The sequence below is a fragment of the Phoxinus phoxinus genome (genome assembly GCF_949152265.1).
Source record: "Phoxinus phoxinus genome assembly, chromosome: 10".
Lineage (NCBI taxonomy): Eukaryota > Metazoa > Chordata > Actinopteri > Cypriniformes > Leuciscidae > Phoxinus > Phoxinus phoxinus.
Window position 1 is genome coordinate 28,025,943 of NC_136885.1, and position 26,856 is coordinate 28,052,798.

Here is a 26,856-nt window from a genome sequence, read left to right on the forward strand (position 1 = left end):
CTCTGATGACGTGTTTATGTAGAAAGGGCGGGGCAACCTGTCAATCACATGAGATCAACCAATAGCAAACAACAATCCAATCAATTCCCGATGGACAAAATCAAGTCGCGCCCCACATTTTTTCTTTTACAAAAAGCTGCCTCACTCGGATATACATCACAATAGGGAAGAAAAGACGATCTGTTTCATGCTAACTTGAAAGTTAGCAAAGCTAAGGTCTGCACGGATAAAGCTAGCTTTTTTTCCACTTCCTCAAAAACTATTTCAGTTGACCTGTTTGTACAAATAATGTCACAATATGTCAAATAACAACTGTAATATGTTATACATCATAGCTCAAGGCACAATAACCCATAGATTAATCCCAGTGATTTTTCTTCATCACAAATACACAGAAGACTGTTAAGCCCTTTAAGACCTGTGCATCAATAGACTCAGTTAAGTGTCAATAATGGCTCTCATGGGTGTAAACCTGCATTTTGCAGGTGAAATCAAACTTGGCCAGCCTTCCTGGGCTTGGATCAATCTGAAACCTTATCATACCCCTTGAAACAAACTGCGTAAAAGCAAGCACTATCAGTTCTGATATAACCAGAGCAAACTGACTTTTAAACAAACACCATATTGCAGAGGAACATTTTAATTAGAACGTGAAATTGGGCGTTTGGGGGACAGTTTAGGCGAGAAACCCATAATTGATCAGACACTTCCTCTCTTGCTTGCTTCGGCATTACGCACTGCACAACCTGCCCTTACTGACGCTCTCGGTCGCGTATTAGGGTTACCACGGTCTCAGACCATATCAGCCTGTTCAGCCCTGGGCGGTGCAACACCTCTGTCGGCTCTCTGCAGTTATGCACACTAGGGAAAGGATTTTTATATATCACACAAATTACCACGGACACATTCTTGGCTTCGCACCAAACGAAACTGCGTTAATTTTCATCTCTGAGGTCTAAAGCCTGCTGTGACTGGAGCGTGTTTTTTTTCCAGAAGGACATTTAAAACGGACATTTTAACTTTACAGAATTTTCTTTCTCTGGAATACTGAAATATGACCTTTTTGCGCGCGTCCTGGAGAGCTGAAAAGTGATTTCTGTGGGGAAAATAGGAAACAAACACAAGTGGAGCATGGATAACGACACTATATTCCATTTTAACAACAACAACAACACTACTTCGATATGGACTGATTATACTGTCGAATACAAGGTCGCGAGCATCTTATTAGTGATCCTTATTTGTGGAGTTGGAATTGTTGGGAACATTATGGTCATTCTTGTGGTCTTAACGACTAAGCACATGCGTACCCCAACTAACTGTTACTTGGTGAGTCTGGCAGTTGCCGACCTCATGGTCCTGACGGCAGCGGGGCTGCCCAACATCACCGAGAGTCTGTTCGGCGGCCAGTGGGTGTACGGATACGCCGGGTGCCTCTCCATCACTTATTTTCAGTACCTGGGTATCAACGCGTCATCCTGCTCCATCACAGCCTTCACCATTGAACGCTATATTGCTATTTGCCACCCGATAAAAGCGCAGTTTATGTGCACCCTCTCCAGAGCCAAGAAGATCATTGTGCTAGTTTGGGTTTTAACTTCCCTCTATTGCGTTATGTGGCTTTATCTTTCCGACACGAAAGAAGTCGTTTTTGACAACGCTGTCCTCATGACATGCGCCTACAAAGTATCCAGAAACATGTATTTGCCAATATATTTCACAGACTATGCGGTGTTCTACGTTATCCCTCTTTTGCTGGCCACTGTTTTATACGGATTTATCGCAAGAATTCTTTTCCTCAACCCATTGCCGTTGGATCCCAAGGAAAGTCGAAGAAACTGGAAAAAGCAGTCGTCCGTGCATGGGAACTCAAGGAGTTCCTCCAGCAGCACGACTGCTGCTTCTCGGAGACAGGTAAAGTGTTGATTTGAACGCATACCTTTGTGCGTAATTGTGCGCATGGGGATCATGCGGAATACATTCTATAGCAGCATTCACTGGTTTGGAATGTGAGTCGGAGTTTAATACATTTGGTTCCGATTCCTCTACGGTTTGATTGTTCCATTTAGGCTACTAACGATTAGCCACGATTTAGAGAAGGAGATTAGAATATATATTTTTAAATGAATGAATAGCCTGCATAGGCCTAAAAAATAAATGCATTTCTTATTACATCTAGGGTAACAACAAATCTGAAATTAATGTAATACAATTATTGCAAAAATGTTGTTCAAAGAGTTTTCAAAGACGTTTTAGATACATTTTTATAAATGCACTTCAGCAATTTTGCCTCTAGCGATCAGAATTCGTTCGAGATTTTGATCGCGTTTTTGATTCGCCAAAAAAACAAAAAATCATTCAATTCATTAGATTAAATTGGGAAAATAACTGCTCTGGTCACGATGTGTGTTTTAAAAGAACCGATTCCTTTGGAGTCATTCTTTCGAGATTCAGAATACATTGGTCATACTTGGTTCACATTAAAGAGTCGGTGCATAAGAATCATTTTTCGGGAAACGGACTACGCATGTTGCGTTGTTGATTCGGTAGCGGTGTTGTGGTAGTGCAGGAAACATTTGTGAACCCGAACCAGAACACATCAGGAGTTTGCCAGTTATTTGAAGAAAGAAAAAAAAACCCGGTGACGGCTCACATAGCCTCGAGCAGGTAAAGGCCCAAATGCATAGTGAAGCCAGGCGCCATCTGATGAACTCGGAGCGACTGCACTTGTGTTGTTTTTGTGTTGCCCTAAGGCTCTTTGTCTGGTTGTCCAACATGGAGAGAAACATAGCCTCTCGTGACCTTTATAAAATCAGTCTTTAAGCTATGAATTTGCTCAGGCTCTACAAATGTGTTTTCCATAAATGAACCATGACATGTTATGGTGTGTTAACACATTTGGCAAAAAATCTGGCACACAATACAACAGGTGTACCGTGATAATCATGTTTATACTGTTGCAAAAGGCTAAGATTGAGTGATAAATTAAAATGAGCATGCTTTAATTAGAAAACAGGTATCCTGTTACCATGTCACCAATTGTCACAGACATTCATACTTTCACCTTACATGTTAATTAGTTACATTGAAAAAAACAGCAACATCAATTTTTGTAAAGTTATTAATGGTAGCTATGCAAAACCCATACAATTCAAAACTCATATTTCACTTAAACACTGCCGAGGCTTATATAATATATAATATAGGTTACACTTTATTTTAAGGTGTAATTGTTACAGTGTAATTATATATTTAAGTACTGAGTAATATTAAGCAACTAATTGTTTACTATAGGGTTAGGGTAGGATTTGGTTGAGGGTTAGTTGCATGTAAGTATGCATAACTTACTGTTATTACTATGGTAAGTAGGCCTACATGTAAGTAACAAGGGCACTGTAAAATAAAGTGTTACTTTAATATAATTATGTTGATCTGTTAAAATGAGAATGAGATTAAAGAGGATTTTTTTTTTTTTTAATGCAATTATGAGGGATCAGAGAGTTACATCTACATAAAAACATCTGTCATGCTGTCTGCTGTAGGTGACAAAGATGCTGGCAGTGGTGGTGATTCTCTTTGCTTTGCTGTGGATGCCCTATCGGACGCTGGTGGTGGTCAACTCCTTCCTCAAGAACCCCTATCTGGACATCTGGTTCCTCCTGTTCTGCCGTCTCTGCCTTTACATGAACAGCGCCATCAACCCCATCATCTACAATGCCATGTCGCAGAAGTTTCGCGCCGCCTTCCGAAAACTGTGCCATTGCGGGCCCCAGCGCTCCGAGAAGCCCCCCACTTACAGCGTGGCCCTCACGTACAGCGTCATCAAGGAGACCTCCAACGGAGAAAGCCCAGACCACTACACCACAGAGCTGGACGACATCCGCGGAGCCGCCGAAGAGCTCCTGCCCGAGAGGAAGAGGTTGTCGTTTAAAGAGTCCTCACTAGCTTGCAAAGGCACATTTGCACAAAGTGCTTAGCTCCTCGTTGGTTTGTGTCGATTCGGTTGCTTAATTTGCAGTGTCAGCAGTTTCACAGTGCCTCAGAGTTAGCCTGGAGTGGTGGCCACATGAAAACAGCATTTTTGACAATCACAGACTTAAATTTGCAGATTTGAAACGAAGCAGATTTATTCATAACTTTCCAAACTGTATGTTGACTGAAGACCAAAATAGGCCCCATTCCAGTCCTGTGCAGGTGCCGTAATGCTCCTAAAGCAATCACGGACAGATAACTGAATGGTTGATTGAACACGAAAGGGTGATGGTGGATTTGGAGGTGATTGAGTGTGTGTGAGCTCAGGGGTGAATTCTTTGGTACTTCCACTCTGAAGATTTGTGGACTCAAAGCATTACCACATGGTCACTGTGGCAACAACCACATGCATCACTGACAAATCATCACTCTGGAAAACTTGTTCCAAGAACGGGTGTCAAATTGATACTCACACTGCACTCTGAAAAAATGGGACAGTTGATTACTTCTCGGTTTCAATTGTAAGCTCAGTTTTACAATTGAGACTCAAATGTATCCTGCCCAATTTCCGCCCAAGGAGTATAAAATGGCATCATTTTACACCTAACCGTGACACTAGATTTAAGGGTGTTGCAGATTCAAGTCCTGAACTTTAGCATTTCAGCAAGCCACGATTGACACCCACTTCCCACATTTATCAGTCTAAAACCAGAGTAAACATGCGTCCGTTGCTTTCGTCAAATATATTGTGAATAGCATCATCAGCTGAGGCTGTTTCCTCACAGTGGCATTGATGTCCTAGCAGAGCTCAGTTTTTGCAGATAATATACTGCAAAATTATGGAGGAGATGAAAATAATTTGTCATTTTAGATGTTTATATCTGTAACATTTGCATATTTGTGGTATAATTAAGGGAAGGTAATTGAACAATTATTTTATAGGTAACACTTTACAATAAGGTTTCATTAGGTAACAAATTGAGTTAACATGAACAAAGAATGAACAATACTTCTACAGCATTTATTAATCTTAGATAATGTTAATTTTAACATTTATTAATGCAATATTAAAATCAAAAGTGGTATTTGTTAACACTAGTTAATGCACTTTGAACTAACATTAAAGAAGATTAATAATTAAATACTGTAACAAATGTATTGCTCATTGTTAGTTCGTGTTAGTTAATATATTAACTAATGCTAACAAATGCAAAAAAAAATCGAAACATTGAGAAAAATCGCCTTTAAAGTTGTCCATATGTTTGCGATTGTGCTGCATTCACTCACAAAAATAAATGTTTCATATATTTACGGTAGAAAATTTACAAAATGTCTTCATGGAACATGATCTTTACATCCTAATGATTTCTGGCATAAAAGAAAAATCGATAATTTTGACCTATAAAATGTACTGTATTGTTGGCTATTGCCACAAATATACCCGTGCGACTTGTGACTGGTTTTGTGATCCAGGGTCATAAATGAGACCTTATTGTAAAGTGTTACAAGCTTATGCTGTAAATACCTAGTTTTAATACCTTGAAGAAAAAAAACATGTCTCAGCTCTCTATCTGTAGTTTTCAGTAGTCGGTTGCTGTAAAATACAGTACCTGCGTGAACATGGATTGTAATGTGAAATTTTAACCTCAACTAAAATATGTTTTTTCCTCATAATCAGTGAACACTTTATATGACGAAATGTACAGCTGTTGTGATGTAAGCAAAAAAAATCAGTGTATGGTGGTAAACATTTGTTTTGTGTTTAAATTGCTTTTCTTGCTGTTTTAAAACATGTTTTGTATTTGTATTTTGTACAGTTGTAGTTTAAAATAAAGTAATAGCTATTTGGGAAATTCCTCTTGATTTCATTTTTATGGTTTAACATCCTCTAAATGTGATTGAACACTCAGATATTATGCTAATGTGTATTTCAATAAACATTTCATATACAACAATCCTGCAACATAAAATCCAATCAAATGGATTTCAGCTCATTTCCTTTAAATCACCCCCTGGATATTAGTTTTTGTCACAGATTACGCAGTGACGAAAAAACAAACAAAAAACAGCAAGCATTCAGTTTGAACAGGAATGCAAGCTGTAAAGTAGTTTATGTTTGAGTGTCCAGGTCAAAACACCTTTTAGGCCCATTCCATTGCAGAAGCCGGCCTGACCCTCGCTAAGCTGTCAAGTTCAGATGCTCAGCCAGAAGATGGACGTAGAAACTATAGAGGAAGAGCCTGAACAGACATTTATTACCGTTCCCTCCTGCCCTCCAATTACAATAAATCATCACAGAAGTGGCTAATCAACAAAGTGATTTATGAGGGGCAACAAATTAAAGAGCACTAACAAACATTGGAGCATTTCTTACCGCACTCTGAAGGCTGCGTAATGACGCTGAAAATTCAGTTTGAACAGGAATGCATGCATTTTTTATTCACTATAAGGTGCATTAAAGTAGGTGCTAATTAGCATGCATATATACTAGCATATTGGCTGTTGATTAGTAAAGCCCTTTACTCTACCTCATACCCAATACAGTGGGGGTGGGTGGTGGTGGTAGTTTTAGTTACAATTTATGCAAAATCTACAATATATATCTCACCTTCTGTTAGGCTGTCCCTTTTTTCCTCAATTTATGGGGAACAAATTAGTCAAATGTAGGCCTATTATTTCTGCTGTTTTTGACCCATGTAACTTTGTATTTTAATCAATAAGTTTGTCACATTTTACATAAGTTCACAATTCTCAATTCTAATAAAAAAAAACTCAATTAATTCCAAAACAAAACTAACCAAACTTATATAAAGAAAAAAACAGTCATTAATAAAATAAGAACAATTGAACTAATTACAACTGATATACCACATATGAAACAATAGAACAAAGAAACAAATTAAATAAAATGTGGTTTAAAATGTTCAGGTATAGGTTTAACAGTATTACATAAATGGAATAATCACACATCTTCAATAATAATCTTAAATATGAATACTTATTAAGCTACAAAAGTGGTTCAGTCAAGAGCCATGAGTGTTATTCTGTGATTTGTTCACATCATTAATAATTAATATTAATGATACAGCAGGTTTTCCCCCAACTCTTTACGTTCAAGACCTTCATTTAAGAATCTGCCTACGAGGATACTCACCAAAAACAGGTTTATTTTCAGTTGAAACAATATATAAGTATAATATATAAGTTAATATATATTAATTGACCCTTCGCAGGGAGCTTGAATGACAAGTGATCTGACCAATCATACTTCGCCATCCGCCATTTTGTCCGACAAAGCAGTCAGGAGAGTTAACGTTAGTAGATGAAGGTGGGAGGATTTGAACTTGGAAAACAGAGTGTACTGACGCCTTTCCGCGGTTAAAACAACATTTCTATGTTCATTTATGTTTATTTGATGCTATAAATTAACTAGAAGGAAGAGATGATTGGTTCACGAGCAGCTTTAACTGATGCTCCAGCAATCGGTCAGACACATTAAAGAGCCACAAAACGGTATTTATTGTTTAAATTTCTTTAAAAGAAATTACCAAGTTTGAAAGGTGAGACTTTGTTTAATATCAAAAGTAACCTGGTCTGTTCTGTCTGTCAGGGCGTTGTCAGTGTCCTCTCTGCTCCGCGATGTATTTTTCAGTGCGTGAGAACATGGTGTGGCGTGAGAGCAGCGTAGCTTGTCGGACATAGCAACAGTAGCCTAACTAAAGGGGGCGGGTCTTTGCAAACGTTTTTTTCCCTGTTTATTTATGTATTTATTTGATTGTTCCAGCGAACTGTTGCATAAAAGGAATTTCACAGCATGGCTTCAATACATTTGAACCTTTTTACCGTACCTTCCAGCCTTGATGAGCATAAGAGACTTCTAAAAAAACATGTTTTAAAAAAAATAACTTTTTTAAAAAACATCTTAATTAGCCTATTCCAAACTTTTTACTGGTATTTATATATATATACTTTTCCCACATTTGATTCACACCGTCTAATTGGTTACAAGTGCCAACTGGGTTTCTGCATCAAAACTCATTGGCTTGTGTGCCTGGAGCCAAAAAGACACAAACAAATGAATCCAGCATTGGCCCTGAGTTGGATGTGGTGAGAATGAGAGAACGTTAATCTCAACCAAAGGTCTCTTGACACAAGAGTCAACAAAAGAGCTTAGCAGGACAGGGCTGATTAGTGTAAACAGCTACAGCCCAGTTCAGCCTCATGCACTTATGTCAACACTTGACAGTGGAGATAACCGTACACTCCACTTCTATTTTAGGATGCTGCATCGTATAACATCATAACCTATACTGGAATACAAAGAGTCTGGAATACAAATGAATTGCAGTTTAGGTGCTCATTCAATGCATGTCTATAGAACATAAGGACGGCCATTGTGCATCTGTTTGGCATGCTGACAATATTTGTCAGATTTTACAAGGATAAACACATTTCATGAACAGCCTGTTTTCTAAAATCTTCAGCAAACACGAACTTCAGAAACAGTCTGTTTGCTACTGCAAATGAGACAAATGATGAAAATCAATGTTTTAAACTTCCACAGGCCACATAGTGGAACACAGAACAATAGACAGAGAAACCTGTTGCTTGAGGCTTGTACAGTTTTTCAGTCCAAACAAAAACATACCGCAGTGACACAAGCGCTCACATGGAAATGTCAACTCTCCATGTCTATCTTTTCAAACTTAACATTCAATTATAAGTGACTGGAAGTGCAGTTTCCGCTCAAATTAAATTATTGTTGGCCTCAAAAATACAACACATACAAATTAAGTCATGTAGATAGAATGAAGAACATCTCAGTTGGTAGATATTAAACATTATAGCAGGTTCACACTGAGCACGTGACAGACGTGAAAGTCTTGAGAAGCTGTGGGGAACGTTATGCTGACTGCAACATCATCCAGCGAGACCAGTTTGGTAGTGGGTCAGTGATGGTCTGGGGAGAAATATTTTTGGAGGGTCACACTGACTGTTACGTAGGTACTGGGATGAAATCCTCAGAGCGATTGCTGGACCTTACACTGGCACAGTGGGCCCTGGGTTCCTCCTGGTGCATGACAACACCCGGTCTCATTTGGTCAGAGTGTGTAGAGGCGAAGGCATTGATGCCATTGACTGGCCCTCACGTTCCCCAGACCTTAATCCAATTGAAAAACCCCTGGGACATTATGTATCTGAGCTTCCGGAGCAAGTAACACCACAGATGCCCTGATCCAGGTCTGGAAGGACATCCCCAGGACACCATCCTCCATTTCATCAGGAGCATGCCCAGATGCCATGTGGAGGCCATACATACAGTATTTGTTGGATCAGTCTGTAATTAAAAATTTTACTTTGATTTTGAATCCAGCTCTCAATTTGTTGATGATTTTGGCCTCCACTGTGACCATTGATAGATACATCATTTAGTTTTTAACGAATTGCACAATATGTGGAAGATATAAGTGAAGATTTAAAGTAGAATATTTAATTCATCGAGATACAGTGTGTGATTTAAGTGTTGCCTTAAAGGGATGGTTCAGAGTAATTTCAGTCCTTTGCACCATGACCTCGAGCTAAACACGGACGTCTATAGGTCACTTCTGTGATTTGGGAAAAGCCCGTAAAAGTCCTGGCAGAAAGCAATGCATAAGGATGTAGTTTGTAATGACGCCCAGTTCAAGGAATGCACTAATATTTTGTTGGTAGTAGTTTGCAACAATTATTAGTTAAAACTAAGTTGTCAACATTTCGGAAAAAAATAATACAAATTATAATATAATTTTGACTGAATTTTCACTTTTGGGTCAATTATTACTCTAAAGCCCCATTCGGACGGGACTAGTTTTCATGGAGGTCGTTGGAGAAATTTATGATAGAGAATACTTTGATATTTTAATTCTGTCCGAATCTGTCTGAATCTGAAAGAATGTCTGTGTTTTTCTCACACAACCTCAAGTAAAAAATCCAGGTTTTTTTTTTTCTGGTAAACTCAATTTATCTCTGAGAAATCTAATCCCGTCCGAATGCGAAGGCCTGTGATTGCCAATATTGCATTATTCTAACGCAACCTGAGCTACCCTTTGACCACCAATCTTTCACATGCGTTCATTTAATTTTATTATGGACGTTATCTGATGAAAACAATAAAACTAATAAATAGAGCCAAATCGCGGAATCTTTAATATCAGTGGGTAAGATACTTGTCTAGATGTACAGTATCTGCTCACTTATGTGGGTTTATTATAAACAGCCACTTCTAAACTTAAATGTAAAAAGGATTTTAATATTGTATATTAAATCTGTAATATCTGTAATGCCCACGTCTAGTAAACACACACTCCCACCTCTGTAATAAACACAAATATGCTAGTCCCATCCGAATCTGAACATGAAATCACAGACATCAGGTGATAAGAAATGTAATTCAAACCACTTTTAGAAAACTAGTCCCATCCGAATAGGACTAAAGACAAAATTTATTTCCTCTCTCATGTCTGTGATAACCTAACTCTTAACTTATCTCATTCTTCCAAGAAATAATTCTAATTTTTAGTGGTACTTCAGGGCTATTTGAGATTTAAGTATCAATATTTCTTAAATACATCAATAACTCCCTATTTTAAAAAAGAACATTCTAAGAATATCTAAAGAACAGTTTATAGCAATGATCTCATGCTTATGAAAAAGAGAGCCTTAAATGGTGCGGTAATCACTGCACTGCTATCACAAGAGCAACAACGTGAGTCCAGACCATATAATAATGGCTTGCTCGGGCGGTCATTGGCTTGCTGTCCCTGATTGGCTTTTGTTAGCCAAGTGCAAAAGTGCTATTCAAACTTATAGACTTGACACTATCCATCCTGTCTTCACCTAAGGCTTCTTTTCACTCTTCAAAGTTACTTTGGAGTGCTGCTGTGAAAAGAGACATGTGTGTGTGACTATTGACCTTTAAGGTCATTTTAACCGTAACCTGTAAAAAATATATACCTGGACTAGACACTGACATCAATGGATGTAATGATCAATTGCACTTCAAGGAACTTATATATGACGTATTATACTACCTTTGCTGCTTTCAGATAGAGTAAGTTCAGTAATGAACTGAATGACAAAGAAGTCAGTTATCGCATGATTAACAAATAGACCCTGGGAACAGTCCAGGTGTGCTCAACCCATGAAACCGAGATATAGTATTTGCTGAATCAAAGAAAAAAATTGCTTTAGCATATAAAATGATCAGAAATTAGCTTAATGTGCCTCAAGTAATTGTCACCGCATTTTTAAAGCAAGCTCGTGCCATTATGGTTGGGGGAATTAAGCAGAAAACACTCTCTGTGGATTATTTTACAGTGTGCCATGCAACACTTCATCCAGTGTGCTTATAATATACTGTAGGATGGGAGATTGAGCAGATGTTTCTGCCCGAACTGTGCCTAAAATTAATGGTTAACCTCTATCATTCCCATGTTGTAATGAATGAACAGTAAAGCCGCATTGGCATTCACAAATCTCAAGCGAGTGTTGCTAGGCAACAATAATTTCTATCCGTCAAAGCTCAAGTTGATGGATTTCTTCTGGACAGCTGAGGAAGAAACCCAGCGGAGGAAAAGAACTCGTTCGAGAGTGCACTGATAGGTTCGCTCAGGTGAAAGCCAGATCATGAATGGACAAATCCGATAAGACATGATTCTACAGATTAATCAAATCACACTTTGGTTAAATTTTAGTATCGCTGAAAATTGTAATTTTGGAATAAACCCAGAACATACAAATAAACCACCTCTGGTTAAATAGCACAATGGCATTATAAAAATGAATCATAACATTTACAGTTTTCAGCATTATTTGTGAAACTGATTGACTCAGACTAATGGCTAAAGATACAACATTTTATTTAGATGTATTCAGAAAAAAACATGCTTTAAACAAAAAGCCACAAGTGCCTTATGAAAAAGGTTTTGCAGAACAAACAGTCCTTGAAAGAAGGGGCCTAGGTGATACAGAGAAGTGTATTTCTTTCTTTCGTCCACTGATTCCTGACAAACACAAACCGCTTACTATAACATGACATCTTTTACGATAAGGTAAGTTGTGCTGTAAATCTCTCGACAGAAAATCAGTTTTGACTTGCCCGACCGGACAAGTACCCTGATTACAACGTACTGAGTACAGTAGCCATTCATAAACAAATGCCTCATTCTTGAATGAATCAGTCGTTTGAACCAATCGTTTGAATGAATGACTCATTGACTCGCTCATTAAGACGGTCACCTGGCGTCACATACTGGTTTAGTGTTATGTTTAAACGTATCATTATTTACAACATTTGTTATTTGTATATATTTAAAAATATTTAAAACAATTTCATATCATTATTTAATGCATTTGTAATTTTTCAGTGTAAATTATTTAATTTGATCAGCCCTGGTAACATCCCTATATAGGGTCTTATTATTCTAATTCAATTTATTCATAAAATTTAGGAATCTGAAATGAATGAAGGACACATTTAATAAGATTAGGGAGGGAAATGCCATTTGAAGGTGCAGATATGACAATATGCAGATTGAACACTGATGAGAATATTGCTTCAGAATAAATTATATTTACGAGACTATTTCTTTTTTACCTGTTTTACTCGGACAAGTGAATGACAAATGTACTTGTCTGAAGGACAAGCACATGAAAAGGCTTAATGTCGAGCCCTGGTTAAACCAATTTAGTTGAGTTGTCCCATTCAGAATGACCCAGAGTATGATTCATTTACAGTCACATTCAAATATAAATCGGAATCATAAAAAAAAATGGCTTTTTTATATATAGTTTAAGATGGTCTCTCAACCTGAACCAGTAAAAAATTCCACAAAAACCCTTTAGGAGTTTAAATAGTCAATAATACATTTAATCGATAAAACGTATCTATCGTCGATTAAGCAGATTCATGCGCGTGTGTGTTGCTCAACTGCGAAACATGTAGCAGATACGAGGAAAAATGAAGCGAGCGCGCCGGAGTTATGTTTGGGACCATGGGACTATGGCTGCGTCCAAAAATTGATAAATGCTGCCTTATAGGAAGACGCATTGCAAGGTTTGAAAGTATTAAGGCACGTCCGAATTCAATGTTAGCATCACTTCCTGTCTCCTGAGATACCTTCACCTGATAGTTTTTTTTAAGGCAGCATAGATGTATCCTTCAATGTCTTTCCATTTCTGTGCTTTCCATTCTGTGACAGTTGAGCTAAAAAAAAAAGATGGCGCCGAAAGCAACTGAAAGTTGCGCCTAGTCATCAGTTTGTGTGTAAATGTAAATTTTTGATCAACGTTTTATGATGTCATTTCTAGCGAGAAATTACTATTGCAGTAATTAAATATTCGCTTAGTTTTCACCAAAGCTCTCTCTGTTTTTTTTTGTAGATCATTAAACCATTACTTTGCCTCAGAAGTCTGTTTGAAATCAAATCATTTCGTGAGGTACCTTCGTGTGCAAACGCTGCCTGCAAAGTCATTGCCTGATAGGGCAGCGAGGCAACAAGTCAGCTGCCCACGCTTTCGGACGCAGCCTATAAGTTTGCATGTGCATACTGGAACCGCTTTGTTCCAGGAAGAGTACACATTTTGAGGCGGTGTTGGTGACGCAATGTCGTTATATATTTGATTATTAAATATGTAATTTAATAAATGATCAATCACATCGACTCATTTTACAATCCTAGCCCTTTATTTAGATTAAAAACCCATCTCATTCATTTGGTGAGGAACATAGCGTTTTGAGCAGCATTTGCACACCCTGTTGGCTAAATGCCACTGCAGTAAAGGCATATTGCAGTATTAAGGCTAATGATTAATCAATGAATTGATCATTAATTTAAACGACGATCGATCATGGGAATTTGTGTAAATTGACATTCCTTAACCTCCTTATATTTTGTATCCTTTAGGTGACAAAGTAATGCCAATAATGAATATTGATGGATAAATGAAATTATAGCATTTTCTGTCAAAAAAGATGAATATTTATATTTTATGCATGACTGAGAAGACAGCACACCAACTCATGTTTTACTTAATGGTTAATCATTATCCTTTAGACATTCACTTTCTGTTTGATAAACAGACCTTAATCTGAGATGTAGATACATAATATTATTATATTAAAATCTGCTTTTAAAATTTTCAAACCTATAAAATTTCCTTGAAAAAACTGTAGAATTCTGGTGGCAATGGTATCTAGTTAGCAATGTGCTTTTTTTTTTTAATATGCCATTTTATAAGATAGAAAAGATTCATTAAGAGTCGCAATAGCCACCAAAATAAGAATTACATGAGATTTTACTGCAGTGTTAGTATAAAACTGTAGCGTTATGCCACTCAAAAAGCTCTTGATGCGGATAGAGATAAATAAGCCTTGAATGCTTTGAAACATTAATTTATACCTCATATTAAACCTCTCATATCAAGCATTTGATCCCATTACGGCTCTCATATGAAGCTATTCCACATAACTGAAAACCATTTCATATTTCATCAGTGTGTACCATTTTAAATGTAATTATCTAATACATTAGTGTGAATTATATTTCCTTACACATCACCGGACCCCCACTGGAATCTCATTTTCCATTTTTTGGTTTTGTATTCTCCTTGTCATGCTGAATGATAGATCTCCCACTGTCTCTTGTTCCTGCATGCCATGGGTTCTGGTGCGTCATAGACTGACTGATCTCTGGCTTTACACAACCTTAGTGCCTTGTGTTTTACAGAAGCCTCCTGTACAGAAGACGCCTGAATGTGTTGAATTTTGACCTCTTTAGACTTTTTTTAGGAGAGGAGAGTGGCTTTATGTTGAGCCTGTCTCCTCAAGCTTTGAGTTAGTTGCTTTGAGGTCATTCATCTGCATACTGATGAGGTCACCTATTAAAAGGTCAGCTAATGGCTACTTGACAGGTCACATCGAAGAGTGAAATTCTTCTGTCTGACCTTTACAAGAACGGCACTAAATGTAGAGGTCTGTAATTCACCATTAAAGTCTGTAAAATGGAAAATAAATAGCTGTGATGTATATTTTTGCTTATGTTGGAGTGTTGCTGCATGCAGAGTTTAAAATGAACATTTGCCAAGTGCCAAATGATATAGAAAAAACTGGCCATTGGATGATAACTTCATAAGAAAATGCTACCATGGCTTAAATAGTAATGTAAGAACAGAATAGAATTTCACACATTAAGATTAGCCTACAGAATGAAAATGTACATACGTTTCAGACAATCTTAATGCATCATAATATAAATATTTCAATTATTAATTTTGCAAGTTACATTAGGCCAGTAGGTGCCGACAAGTGACGGTCTTTATGAGTGAGTCATTGACTCTCTACACTCAACTGATTAGATCAAAAACATTGATTCATTTGGGACAGAGCCATTCAGGAACAAAACAAGTGACTCTTTATAATCGAGTATTGAACTCACTGAAATCCTTTGCTGAACCAATTCGTTCAACTGATTGATTCAAGAATTCCCAAAAGGACTCTATATATGAGTGAATCATTGAATCATTCATACATACATTTAACAACAATGATTCATTTAGGAATATTGTTTTGCTCAGTGACAAAAAATTAATTCTGCTGGATATATTTTTGTTCTAGTGATGATGGATTGGATAATTTTACTGACTTGGATCATTAAATCTCGTTCAACAAAATTATTGAAGGCATTCAAATATTATATTTTCAGTATAGCCCAATTCCCAGAACATGTCCATATATCTGTACTCTTTGACCATCATTATAATACAGTCCAAGATTATTAAGTAACCAAGTTAATTTGTCATGTGATGAGTAATTGTATGGCTTTGTACAGACTTTCTCTTTCCCCAAATACCACCATTTATATGGCTATCCTGTTTCCTGCTATTGCGATTCTGTGGTTGCGTATGGCAAAAAGGTAATTACACCGCTGGTAATTAATAAGCTGGCAAACGCTCAGGTAAATGTGTGTGCTAAAATGACAGTGACTTCAAATGTCAAGTATTCCTCCTTCTCCATTAACCTCCTGTCATGTTAGAGTCATGCAGCTCAAAGCACTCGCTAACAACCGTGGATGTGACTCACATATGAATGGATCATGTGGAATTACGGTTTTGATGATGTTGTGCATGTGATAGCATTTGGTCTGAAATGGCATCTTGTACCAGGGGAAGAAATAAAGCTTATTAATATTTGGTGGGTAAGATCATTTTAAAAAACGGTTTAATCAAAATGCTTGTAATTTATGAACCACTGAAATTTTATTGAAACACGTCTTTGGGGGAATTTCAAGCGAAGCTAATCACCAAAATAGCAATTACCCTTGCGAGAGAGAAAGTGGCTATCTAAATAATATGTGCTGGTGTCATATCACCTGATGCATGTATTATTCAAACACTCGGACCCTGAAGACAAAATGAACACTGCAATAATGTTCTAAACTTCTTCATCTTCATCGTCTTTTTGAAATGTTACGTTTTTTACATTTTATTTTATTTATATAATTCAGATATTATCTTTTATATAATTCAGATATTAAAATTAATTAAGAATATTTGTTTTGGAAGTGTATTCAACAATGTGTATTTATTTGAATGTTTAAAAAAAATGCAGTTTCACAGCTCTGCATGTCAGAATAAATCTGTCTCCATGCACGACACTTTCCCTGGCATCAAATTTTGGCATGTCTCACAGGACTGTTTTGCTTCATGGATGGCTGAGTGATGAAATATAGATCGTTCCCTTTTATTGCACACTATATTCCACCAACAAGGCCCCTTTACTCCTTATCTGTCTATATGTCCACAACCAACAAAAAATATCTTATACGTGAATCCAAGGCTGCTCTCAAGTTTAGTGACTTTATATACGCTTCGTGCAACCCACCTTTGTGCCGTTTGATCTCATGTAGAGCCCTAAGGTGAAATATAAAGATATATTCACTTTTAGAAAACTGTAACAAGCCAGAGGGGATTATTGCTTATAGTATTTTATGAAATAATTACTTACAGTTTTTGTTAGTCCAAAATTTACATTGTATACTATGTGGCATCGTGAGACGGTATGTCATAGAGGCAAGGTATGTGCCATAGGTGGTTGCAGCATAGGGACTACAAACCAAGATGGCCATCTGGTCCCGGACTACAGTTACCAGGTTCCTCAGCGGTGGGGACACAGCTGTTGCGAGTGAAGGAGAAAAGTTGTTAATGAGCTGGGAACAGAGAGACTGGCTGTTTTTTGTTAGAGAGCATAAAGAGAAGCTGGAAGAGTGTTTTGGTTAAAACTTTTGGAGTTTTGAGTTGATTATTAAAAAGAAACCAGTGACTTGATCTCTGCTTGGACTCGATTTGTAAAGCAACCCACACTTTGGTGATACCCTACCTCTCACGATACCACACTGAAAACCCTTGGGTAGGATTAGGGGTGGGGAGGCCGTGCGTATTACACGCCATAAAGTGCGTATCATATGCACACAAAAACTTTTGCCGTATGGCACGAGAAATAACATTCGTGGTATAGATATGCACTTTCATGAGATCTTTCACTTTCATTTGATCATGTTGAGCTAATCATGTCTCTAAGTCGAAGTTTGCCGCAAAGCTCTGTCAAGTCCAAGTTAGTCCCGGACGCGGAGCTCTCGGCATCTCGAAAACGCCATGCTGAAATTGATCCTCGTTTTAGTTCTCTTTTTGTCCCAAAGTCTGCATACCATGATCCATAATGTTTGAACGAAACAACAACAGCGTGCAGCTAAACATTACACAGTTGTCCACATCTGTCGCCATGGTTACTATGGCAGAACGAGCGGAAACCAGGGATAACGCGGATATTACGTCATTGACAGGCGACAAGTGACAAGGGATAGACACTATTTAAAATTCCGAATTTCTCTGAATTTACAAATTCTTGGAAACATTTAGGATAATGTAAGTACATAATTGAAAGAAATATATAACACTGTGCAAGTGGTTTTTGGATATTTTGATACAAAATTCTTACATATTGTACCTTTAAAACGATTTGATTTAGCAGAACATGATCAAAAGTCCTGGTCTCCAACACAAATTTTCTTCTAAAGAAAAGATTGCATTAACACCCAAGATGTTCTTCCCCGCACCTTTGACATTTTGTCCCTTTGGACAGGGGACTTTCAGATAGTGAAGTTTCCAGGAAAATACTTTTTCAAGGTCTGTGAGTTCCTATGGGTTGCCCAGCGGAAGAACATGAAGGTGATATGAGGCCAATAACCATGCTTCCTGTTCCTTCCTGTTCTAATAAAGATATTGCATTGCCAAGGAAACACTAATATGCCACTGTGACTCATGCACCTCTTCGTGAGGAGATGAAAGGGCACGAATCATTTTGACTCATGCAAGACTGGACACACGAGCATCGTTTTCATTTCAACCCCGATACAAACACTTTCTTGAAAGAGTCTAAATTGGCTTCTCCGGGCAAAAATGTCCTGTTTAGAAAGATCTCGTTTGAACTTAGATTAGAAAAGGTAGTTTGGGGATAGGTAAAGTTAAGGTTATATTTTTGCTTTAAAGCATATAGTTTGATGTTGGTATCAGATCAGGTCAGGTTTAATGGAAAGTGTTAGATAGCCCATTGAAACATCTGAAAGGTAAAACCCTTTTAATGTTAAAAAAAACTTTAGAGATATATATACTGTATGTTTGAAAATACTTGGAGGTTCATAAAACATTGAATTAATGGAATTTATGCATTGATTTTTAATAATTGACTGTTTAAAAGTAAATGCATGACATTAACCATTTTGATTCTGTTCTGTTTCTAAAGACATAAGAAATAAAAAATAAAAAAATATTTATAACAAAACTTATACTGTAACACGTAATTGAAGCTGTGACAGATGAGTGCATGAAGTGTCCAACATTCCACACTTAATTTTTTCGGTTAATTAAGTGCATCCTCAGGGTCTTTTTGGAATTCTCAATGTGAAAACACTACTCACACTATTCATACTAAGAAACGTCATAGAATAGTGCACGAGTGAAAGAGTTTAATGCTAATTAATGCTAATGCACAAAGTGGAAATGACTGACTTCACCTGGGCCCTGTTGGCCTTCTCCTGTGGAGAAAATCAAGCTTTTAATGTTGTTTATATGTCTGTGGTGTTTTTAATATGCTTTAAGACAAACCATGTACAAATGCATAAGTCAACACCATTGCTGAGTGTTTTCTCCTTAAATCAGCAATGAACCTTGTAACCAATCACGTCAACGTGTGATCGTCAACGAATGGGTCTCTGGGCTGGAGTGAGTGGAGGCGGGGCTAATTTGCATATTCGTTGAACCGCATACACCAAATGAGGCAAGGATGTAGAGTTACATTCAAGGTATTTTAAGGCATGAATATTTTTTTTTCAAGGAATTTCATTTTGAAGATCAAAGATGAGTTTTAAGGGATACAATTATTGACTACAGGGGGACTTAAATCAGTAGAGAAATCTGCACCGCTGAGGTAGATTAAATAATTAACAACATTTTAGCGAATGTCCCAACTGGCCAGACTGCTCATTTTCTGAATGTAAATTAACTCGATGATTCTGATTATGACATCTCCACGGACGGGAAAACATGCTTCACGCTGAAGTCTAATAACAAGGCAGCGGTAATGGCTGCTCCATGGCTTTGCCTGATCCTGCTCACTAGATCAATGTCAGGGTAAAATTAAAATCTGACTCCAGGTCAAATGGCTTTTCGCATGTTGCTATGATCCAAAATTCCTCACTTTGACAGCGGAGCCCAAAACAACTCTCGCTGTCCATCTGCGTTATCATTGCTGAGCTGTATAACTGCATGATATGTGATGCACTGTACAGTCCGGAGAGACCCTGTAATCAGAGCAATTCATTTACAGTGACAGTGCACAGACGGACCAGATTCACTAGTGCTGAGAGATATAGTTGATTTAGATGGTAGAGGAATGGATTTATGGGATGTCAGCAACTCCAATATATGAGATGAAGTGCAGAAACCAAATTAAGTCCTTTAGAGGGAGATATTGATTCTCCCTTCCTTTTCAATTAACCGTTACACAAATCACATTATTATTTTGCTTGATACTTTAACAGCCTCAATATTTTCAGATTTAGTCAATCTCTAGGTCTATGAAAAATTAAACCATGGTAACAAGATGACATTTAACTATGATGGTGCTCTGTCATATTGACAAGGAATTCATTACATACAACGCAGAAATATAGTTTATAACGTGCTTCCCTTTAGCTTGCATCATTTACAATGAGGAAGGAAGGGAGGATCGTTCCTATCAAATAAGATCTTGCACTCTTAAATGAAGCAAATAGTAACAAGATAAATATTTGCAACTCATACAGGGATGTTTAGAAGGCCAAAATCCTGTAAGGATTGAAGTTGACTGAAGGGAAACATTAGCCTGTTCTTTTAAACAGCATAATTGATTTATGGCAGGGTGTATCCGTGTGCACACGTCCACCAGGCAAGCTGTCGGTCCTGCTTTATCTTTATGTTCTGTGAAGGACCGGAGGCCACAAACACATTCTCTGCTGCTTCGTGATGCTCGCCTGCTATCTTTCACTGACTATGTGTTTTCACAGCTGAATGTATCTGAAGACAGATACTGAGTATGGAACACAAAACACAACATCACCAATAATCCCTTTACTCTGCAAAGACTGAGGGCTCTGGTAGTGCTGCTGGCATTTTGGAGAATATTTTCCTTTGCTTGAACTTTGAAAGTGATGTTAATAATGTTTTTTTTTACCAACTTTAGAATATAATATGTAGCTGAATTACACAAAAAATGCACAGTAAAACATTATTTTTCAAAGTTGTAAATAAAGCAAAAATGAAAACAAAAAAATATATTATTTTTTTCAGTCACAGGGGAAAAATATATACATTTGAATCATCATTTGACAATAAGCATGATGTTAATTGCACATGGGTTTTGTTAATTATCTATAATAAGCCTGACTTACAGAAAGGAGGCATGTTTGCATGAGGAGGAATGACAATTACTTTTTTAAATCATGAAACTATACGTGATTTCAGAACTGCTTAAACTGGATTATGGGTGATTAGTAAACAAGATTTTTTTTTACAAAATACCACATTGGAAACTCCTTTTAGTGTTCTTTTTACAGACTGTCACGAACCAGAAACTAGTCACACACACACACACACACACACACACACACACACACACACACACACACACACACACACACACACACACACACACACACACACACACACACACACACACACACACACACACACACACACACACAAAAAAAAAACATTTATAAATATACACATGCCTCTTGACTCCCAGTTCTCTCAAAGGAATTCCTCTCTGGCATCTGAACTGTCAGTAGGTCCACACTGTAATGTGCCTGTGGGATCTGGAAGCTCTTAGCCAAATCCCACAGGTGTCTAAAGTCTGTCTTCAGATATAATGGCCAAATTCTAATGCGTAACTATTTTAAAGCATGTGCGAGGAGCGTATCTGGTAAAGGTAAATGTAAAGGTAAACTGGAGTTATGACTTAATTGCTTCCACTTATATTGCATTCAATGAGAAACTCATCCAGACTGCAAATATTAAGAACGTTGAAGTGTTACATTAAAAAATATTTGTAATTAATCTAATTAATATGATACCATATTACATAAATCATTTGATCATTCTAAAATAGACATGGTAATTCTTGGGAACCTAATTGGCTGGTGTGCCCCATTGGTTAGATTCCCCTTGCCCTCCAAACACATGACAGCACTGCATTCATTTGTTCACTAATATTTTGTGTTTCAGTGAAGGAGCAATAGTTAAGAATCTGGCAACATGAAAACCAAGACTTCCTGAGATTGCTTCACATCTGTTTCGAATTTGCTACGGATTTATTCATTTGAGAAAGGCAAAATCAGGGATTTAATTTTGACCTTTGATTATGTTGTCGTCATGCCCCAAAAAATGCACTTTACACTCTTAAGACTGTGAGACTTTACACTCTTCCACAAAACCCTCTCCACACTCCAGTAATGTGAGGGGTAAAACAAGGAGACAACATATCTCCAAAGAAGCTATTCAATGCTGCCCTCAAGGAAGGTCTTTCAACAACTGGACAGGAAGATGGCATCAACGTCACTGATGAAAGACTATCTAATGATTTTCTAATGGCATTTTTGGAGAAACAACAGAAGTCGAAGAAAAGCTGAACCAACTGGACCAAGAAAGTGACAAGGTTGGACCCCAAATAAACCGATCAAAGACAATATGGATTAAAAAAACACAAGGCCAAGAATGGCTCCATCCAGATCGGTTCTTAAAAGATCAAAAAAGTCAATAGTTACACCAATCTGGGCCAAGAAATTACAATGGGACACACCAACAGCTATGAGCTATCTCACCGACAGAAAGCAGATATACGAAAGTTATTCTATATCGTCGAGGTGATCACCACCAACGACCCAAACCTTAAGCCCATCTCTTCAATACCACCATACTAGCAATGCTATGTAGTGAGACGTGGTCTTTAACCAAACCAGATTGCTGTAACTGAAAGAGCAATGGAGCGAAGTATGCTCAAAGTCAAGCGAAGAGACAAAATCACAAACAAATGTTTATGGGAGGTGTCAAGTGTGAAAGATGGGATCACAGAGGCAGTAAGGAAACCGCTCCGATAGGCTGGGCATGTGGCTTGGATAGAGGATGAACGATGAACGCGGAAAGTGACAACCTGCGATCGCCCATCAACTCGATGGCAAAAATATTTGAAATTGATAAAGCAATGTAATACTTACATTCATATCAAAATGCATTGATCATATTTTATGTAATGAAATAATCTACTCACACTAATGTTGTTACAAACCTGTTCTTTTTTACTTTATTCTGTTGAACAACTATCCTTTTAAATGTATTTGAGCCAAAACTTTCCCTTTCTGTGTGTGTGTTTACATGCTGGAATTATGTTCAGATTGTTTTTGGCTGAAAATATCCCAAATTATCCCAAGGATACACAGAAAATAGAAAATAAACACCACATTCATATGGTCACTGTTGTGTTGAGGCACTTCCTGTAGGACCATGCAATCGTGCTGAATTGAGCTTCCTCTCACTGGGAACATTGAAGTGCTTTTGCAGTGCTGTGATGTTATGACAAGTGAAAGAAAGATTTTTTTATAGAAGCGGATAGGCAACAATGGGAGGAGGTCAATGCAGTTTTCTGCAACTTCCATAATGGAGATTTTTGCCTCAATGCAGGTTAGACAAACCTAAATGTAAAAAGTAAACAGAGAACTTTATCTCTGAGGGTGGTGCATCTTTACAGCATTGGCAATAATAGCCCCGCAGGTTCCTTTCATGCTCCTAATGATGTTCAGAATATTCGGACGCTCTTATTGTGATTAAGAATGGTTAATGGATGCTCGAGTCACACCACTGGGAGGAGAGCACACATTCTCCTCACACAGCCCGTCAAAAACACAGAGCGCACACAAAAGGACTCATCAAAGCCGTACTGATCAACTAGAAGAAGAAAAAGGAAAAGAAAACTGCATGCACCCACAACGCAAGAAGGCTTTTTTTTTCTTTTTCTTTTTTTTTCCGTCAAAATAAGTTGCCAGGAGTTCATAAATGCACAGCCGACTGACAGTAGTGCAAAAGAGTGCAAAATAACCCAAAACATTGGAAATATTATTGAAATTAATCCATAGCAGGGACATTGTTTGTTCATACTGGCAAGAATGCCTGTTTTGTGATGATCCAAAATGGTTAAAGGCCACGGCCAAGTGGTAAAGTGCTTTTCGGAGAATATTTGTCATGCTCATTAACTATTCAGTGGGCATAACATAGTTTCTGCTGTCGGCCAATAGTATAATCGTGCCTTTTGTACAGGATAAAATGATGTGAAAATCTCAAAGTACAAAATTCATAAATCACATTGCTGGGAAAGATCAGCTCTCCAAACAAACACTGGCACATTTATGACACCGCATCACCCACAGTGTCGCCAGGACAAATACAGTAGCCATCAAATTACAGCTGAAGTGTGTCATTTCATTTCTGCTCCACTTGCATAAAGCAGACCTGCAGAAATAATAACGGTTTCGCAAACACTCCCCGATTCAGTATTGGCCAGACAAACAGAAATCAGTCTAGAAATGGATAACATAGAATAATCTACTAATTTTCATGTTTTTCCAAACCTGTGTGTCTCTGTATTTTGAATAATGTACTGGTCATTCTTTTCCATGCAATCACAGTACCTCAAACAGCCTTCAAAAAGCATAAAAAATGATCATAAAACAGTTTATTTGACTTGTGTGTTAAATTACTGAAGCCATGCACTATGAATAGACTGATATTTAAGTCTTTTTTCATTAAAATGCCCTTCTCCAATGAGTTGAAATTTAGATCTGAATCAGTCCAATTCATGAATGAACCGGCTTTGTGAATCAGATAACCAGTGAGATCTGATTCATTCACATCAAACATTCTCTATTTCTCTCAAAATCAAGGCAAGAAGAGTTAAAGCGGATATCTAGAACATAAGACTTTTGAATTCCTCACACCAAGTTATCATACAGCACCAGATAGACTTTTAATATAGTACAAGGGTCATACTGACCATTTTTACAATCATTTTGTGCTGCTTTTAGTCATTTTTAGTCAACAGAAGAAAGTCATGCTGGAAATAACATGAGAGTGAGTTAATAATGACAGAACTGTCATTTTTCAGTGAACTATTCCTTTAAATTATTTAAAATAGTAATTTAAAAAAAGCTTTTTTGGGTAAAGTATCTGAGGACAGAGGTTTAAAAAAATCCCACAGTGTCAACAAAAGAGTTTTGCCGGGTTTTAGATTCTTTCCCACTCTGAACAGAACCGTTTTTCGACCACCCCCCTTAAAACACAGAACAGATCCAGCACAATGCCAAATCGACCTCTAAAGCCTTCTGCTAAGCGCAGGATGTGGGCACCCTTGTTTTTGTCTCTCTGCCACAGCGCTGTAAAATGTCAGGCCTATGAGAATCAATGTTAGCTGTCTGTGTGCCACTACTGGCCGGCATTTCCATCAGAAATCAGTTGAAGACTACACATCACCATCATAATAACTACGGCAATCGAAACGACTGATTCTGACCACACATCACTGATGAATAAAGATGAAGAAAGCATAAAAAGAAAAGAAAAGGATATAATATAATGACGGTATAATATAATGTCCGGCACTGTAATTATAATCACATTTTTATTGGAAAAAAAAAAAATGAAATAACAATGTGTCCATATCGTGTGTAACTTGGACGGCTGCATTAAGATCATGCGATCTCATTACACATAATCCATTTTAATTCCACCTCCCCTATTCTCCCTCTCCATCTCTTAATAGTGCATTCATATGATCAAATAAAAGAGTATCAGTGAGTGTGGTGGGTGAGTGGCCTTCATCAACTCTGTGTGGGGGAGATGTGCTTTTCAGAGGATGAGGATGACAGCATTAAATGTTAATGGAATGGAAAAGGAGCAGAGGTGGGCTGCTGATCATCCTCTCGGTGAAGTGCATGCATCAGGACACAGCTGCAAGAGACAACAGTGCTGGACCAGCAGGCCTGCTCTTACATTGCCACTCAACTCGTTAAACGCATTTACAAGTGGCCGTGAAATCGCATTATTTTTTTTATCAAGTGTGTATCTGAGAGAGCAGATGAACGGTTGCTGCTTAGTTAATTAATTAAAGAAATTTCTAACAAGGCAAACTAAATCATTTAAAATGGAACAGGTGTCAAAATTATGTATAGTTAGTTTCACTTTCATGGACTTTTAGTTTGTTTATCATCAGTTCTTCTTTGTTTAGCTTTCCCGCCACTCTTTAGTTGTCATGGTTACGGAGTATGATTAGTCATTCTGTTCAGCTGTTCGTCATTAATCACCCTTGTTTGCCTTACTATTTAAGTTGCTGTGTTTTTAGTTCTCATTTGTCTGGTCACGTTAATGCTTAGGTTGTGTTTGTTTGTCTGCTTTGTTGACGCATGTGGATAATTAAAGACTTTCTGAACCTTCTTCATCCGGTGCTCTCTACAACCCAGCGTGACAACAGGTGCACATCTCTTTTTCAGAGGAAAAAGAGTTAAAAAACTGTGTGTTCCATCATCTATTAAAATAGCTTTTATAACCCCAATTCTTTAGAGATCTGGTGCAGACCCTAACAAATTAGATAATTTGCACCCCGTCTCAAATCGTCCTTTTATTTCCAAAATTCTTGAAAAGGCAGTGGCAACACAGGTTCATGCACTTGTATGAGTGTTTTCAGTCAGGGTTTCGCTCTAAGTACGGAAACCGCCTTAGAGAGAGTAACTAATGATCTGTTAATGGCTGCTGATGACGGGTTCTTATCTATTCTTGTTTTGCTTGCTTTGAGTGCAGCTTTTGACACCATTTCACACAGTATTCTGTTGAACCATTTATATGCTATAGGTATCACTGATATTTCTTTTGCCTGGTTCACTTCATACCTATCAAACATACACAGTTTGTACAAAAAATAACAGCTTCTGTTAGCTGTGGTGTCCCCCAAGGTTCTGTCCTAGGTCCCCTATTGTTCCTAATTTACCTTCTCAAACTTGGTAATATTTTCTCCAAATTCTGTATTAAATTCCACTGTTACGCTGATGATACACAGCTTTACACAGCTAGAAACTCTGATTCCATTCTTTCCCCTGCCTGTCTTACCAACTGCCTTCATGAAATAAAGGTATGATTTTCTGCAAACTTTATCAAACTTAATGGTGTTAAGACTGAAGTACTCCTTATTGGTACTATTCTCTCTAGGTCCTG

General features: G+C 37.6%; 2 protein-coding genes across 9 annotated transcripts in view; one reads left to right on the plus strand and one right to left on the minus strand.

The window, feature by feature from the left end:
• tmem74 (transmembrane protein 74) overlaps positions 1 to 26,856 on the minus strand; it is a 108,027-nt gene that overhangs the window by 8,385 nt on the left and 72,786 nt on the right. The window lies entirely within an intron of this gene.
• Positions 866 to 5,822, plus strand: trhra (thyrotropin-releasing hormone receptor a). The gene is made up of 2 exons (XM_079626009.1): positions 866 to 1,914; positions 3,543 to 5,822. The coding sequence occupies exons 1-2, from the start codon at positions 1,132 to 1,134 to the stop codon at positions 3,975 to 3,977; spliced, it is 1,218 nt and encodes a 405-aa protein (XP_079482135.1). The 5' UTR covers positions 866 to 1,131; the 3' UTR covers positions 3,978 to 5,822.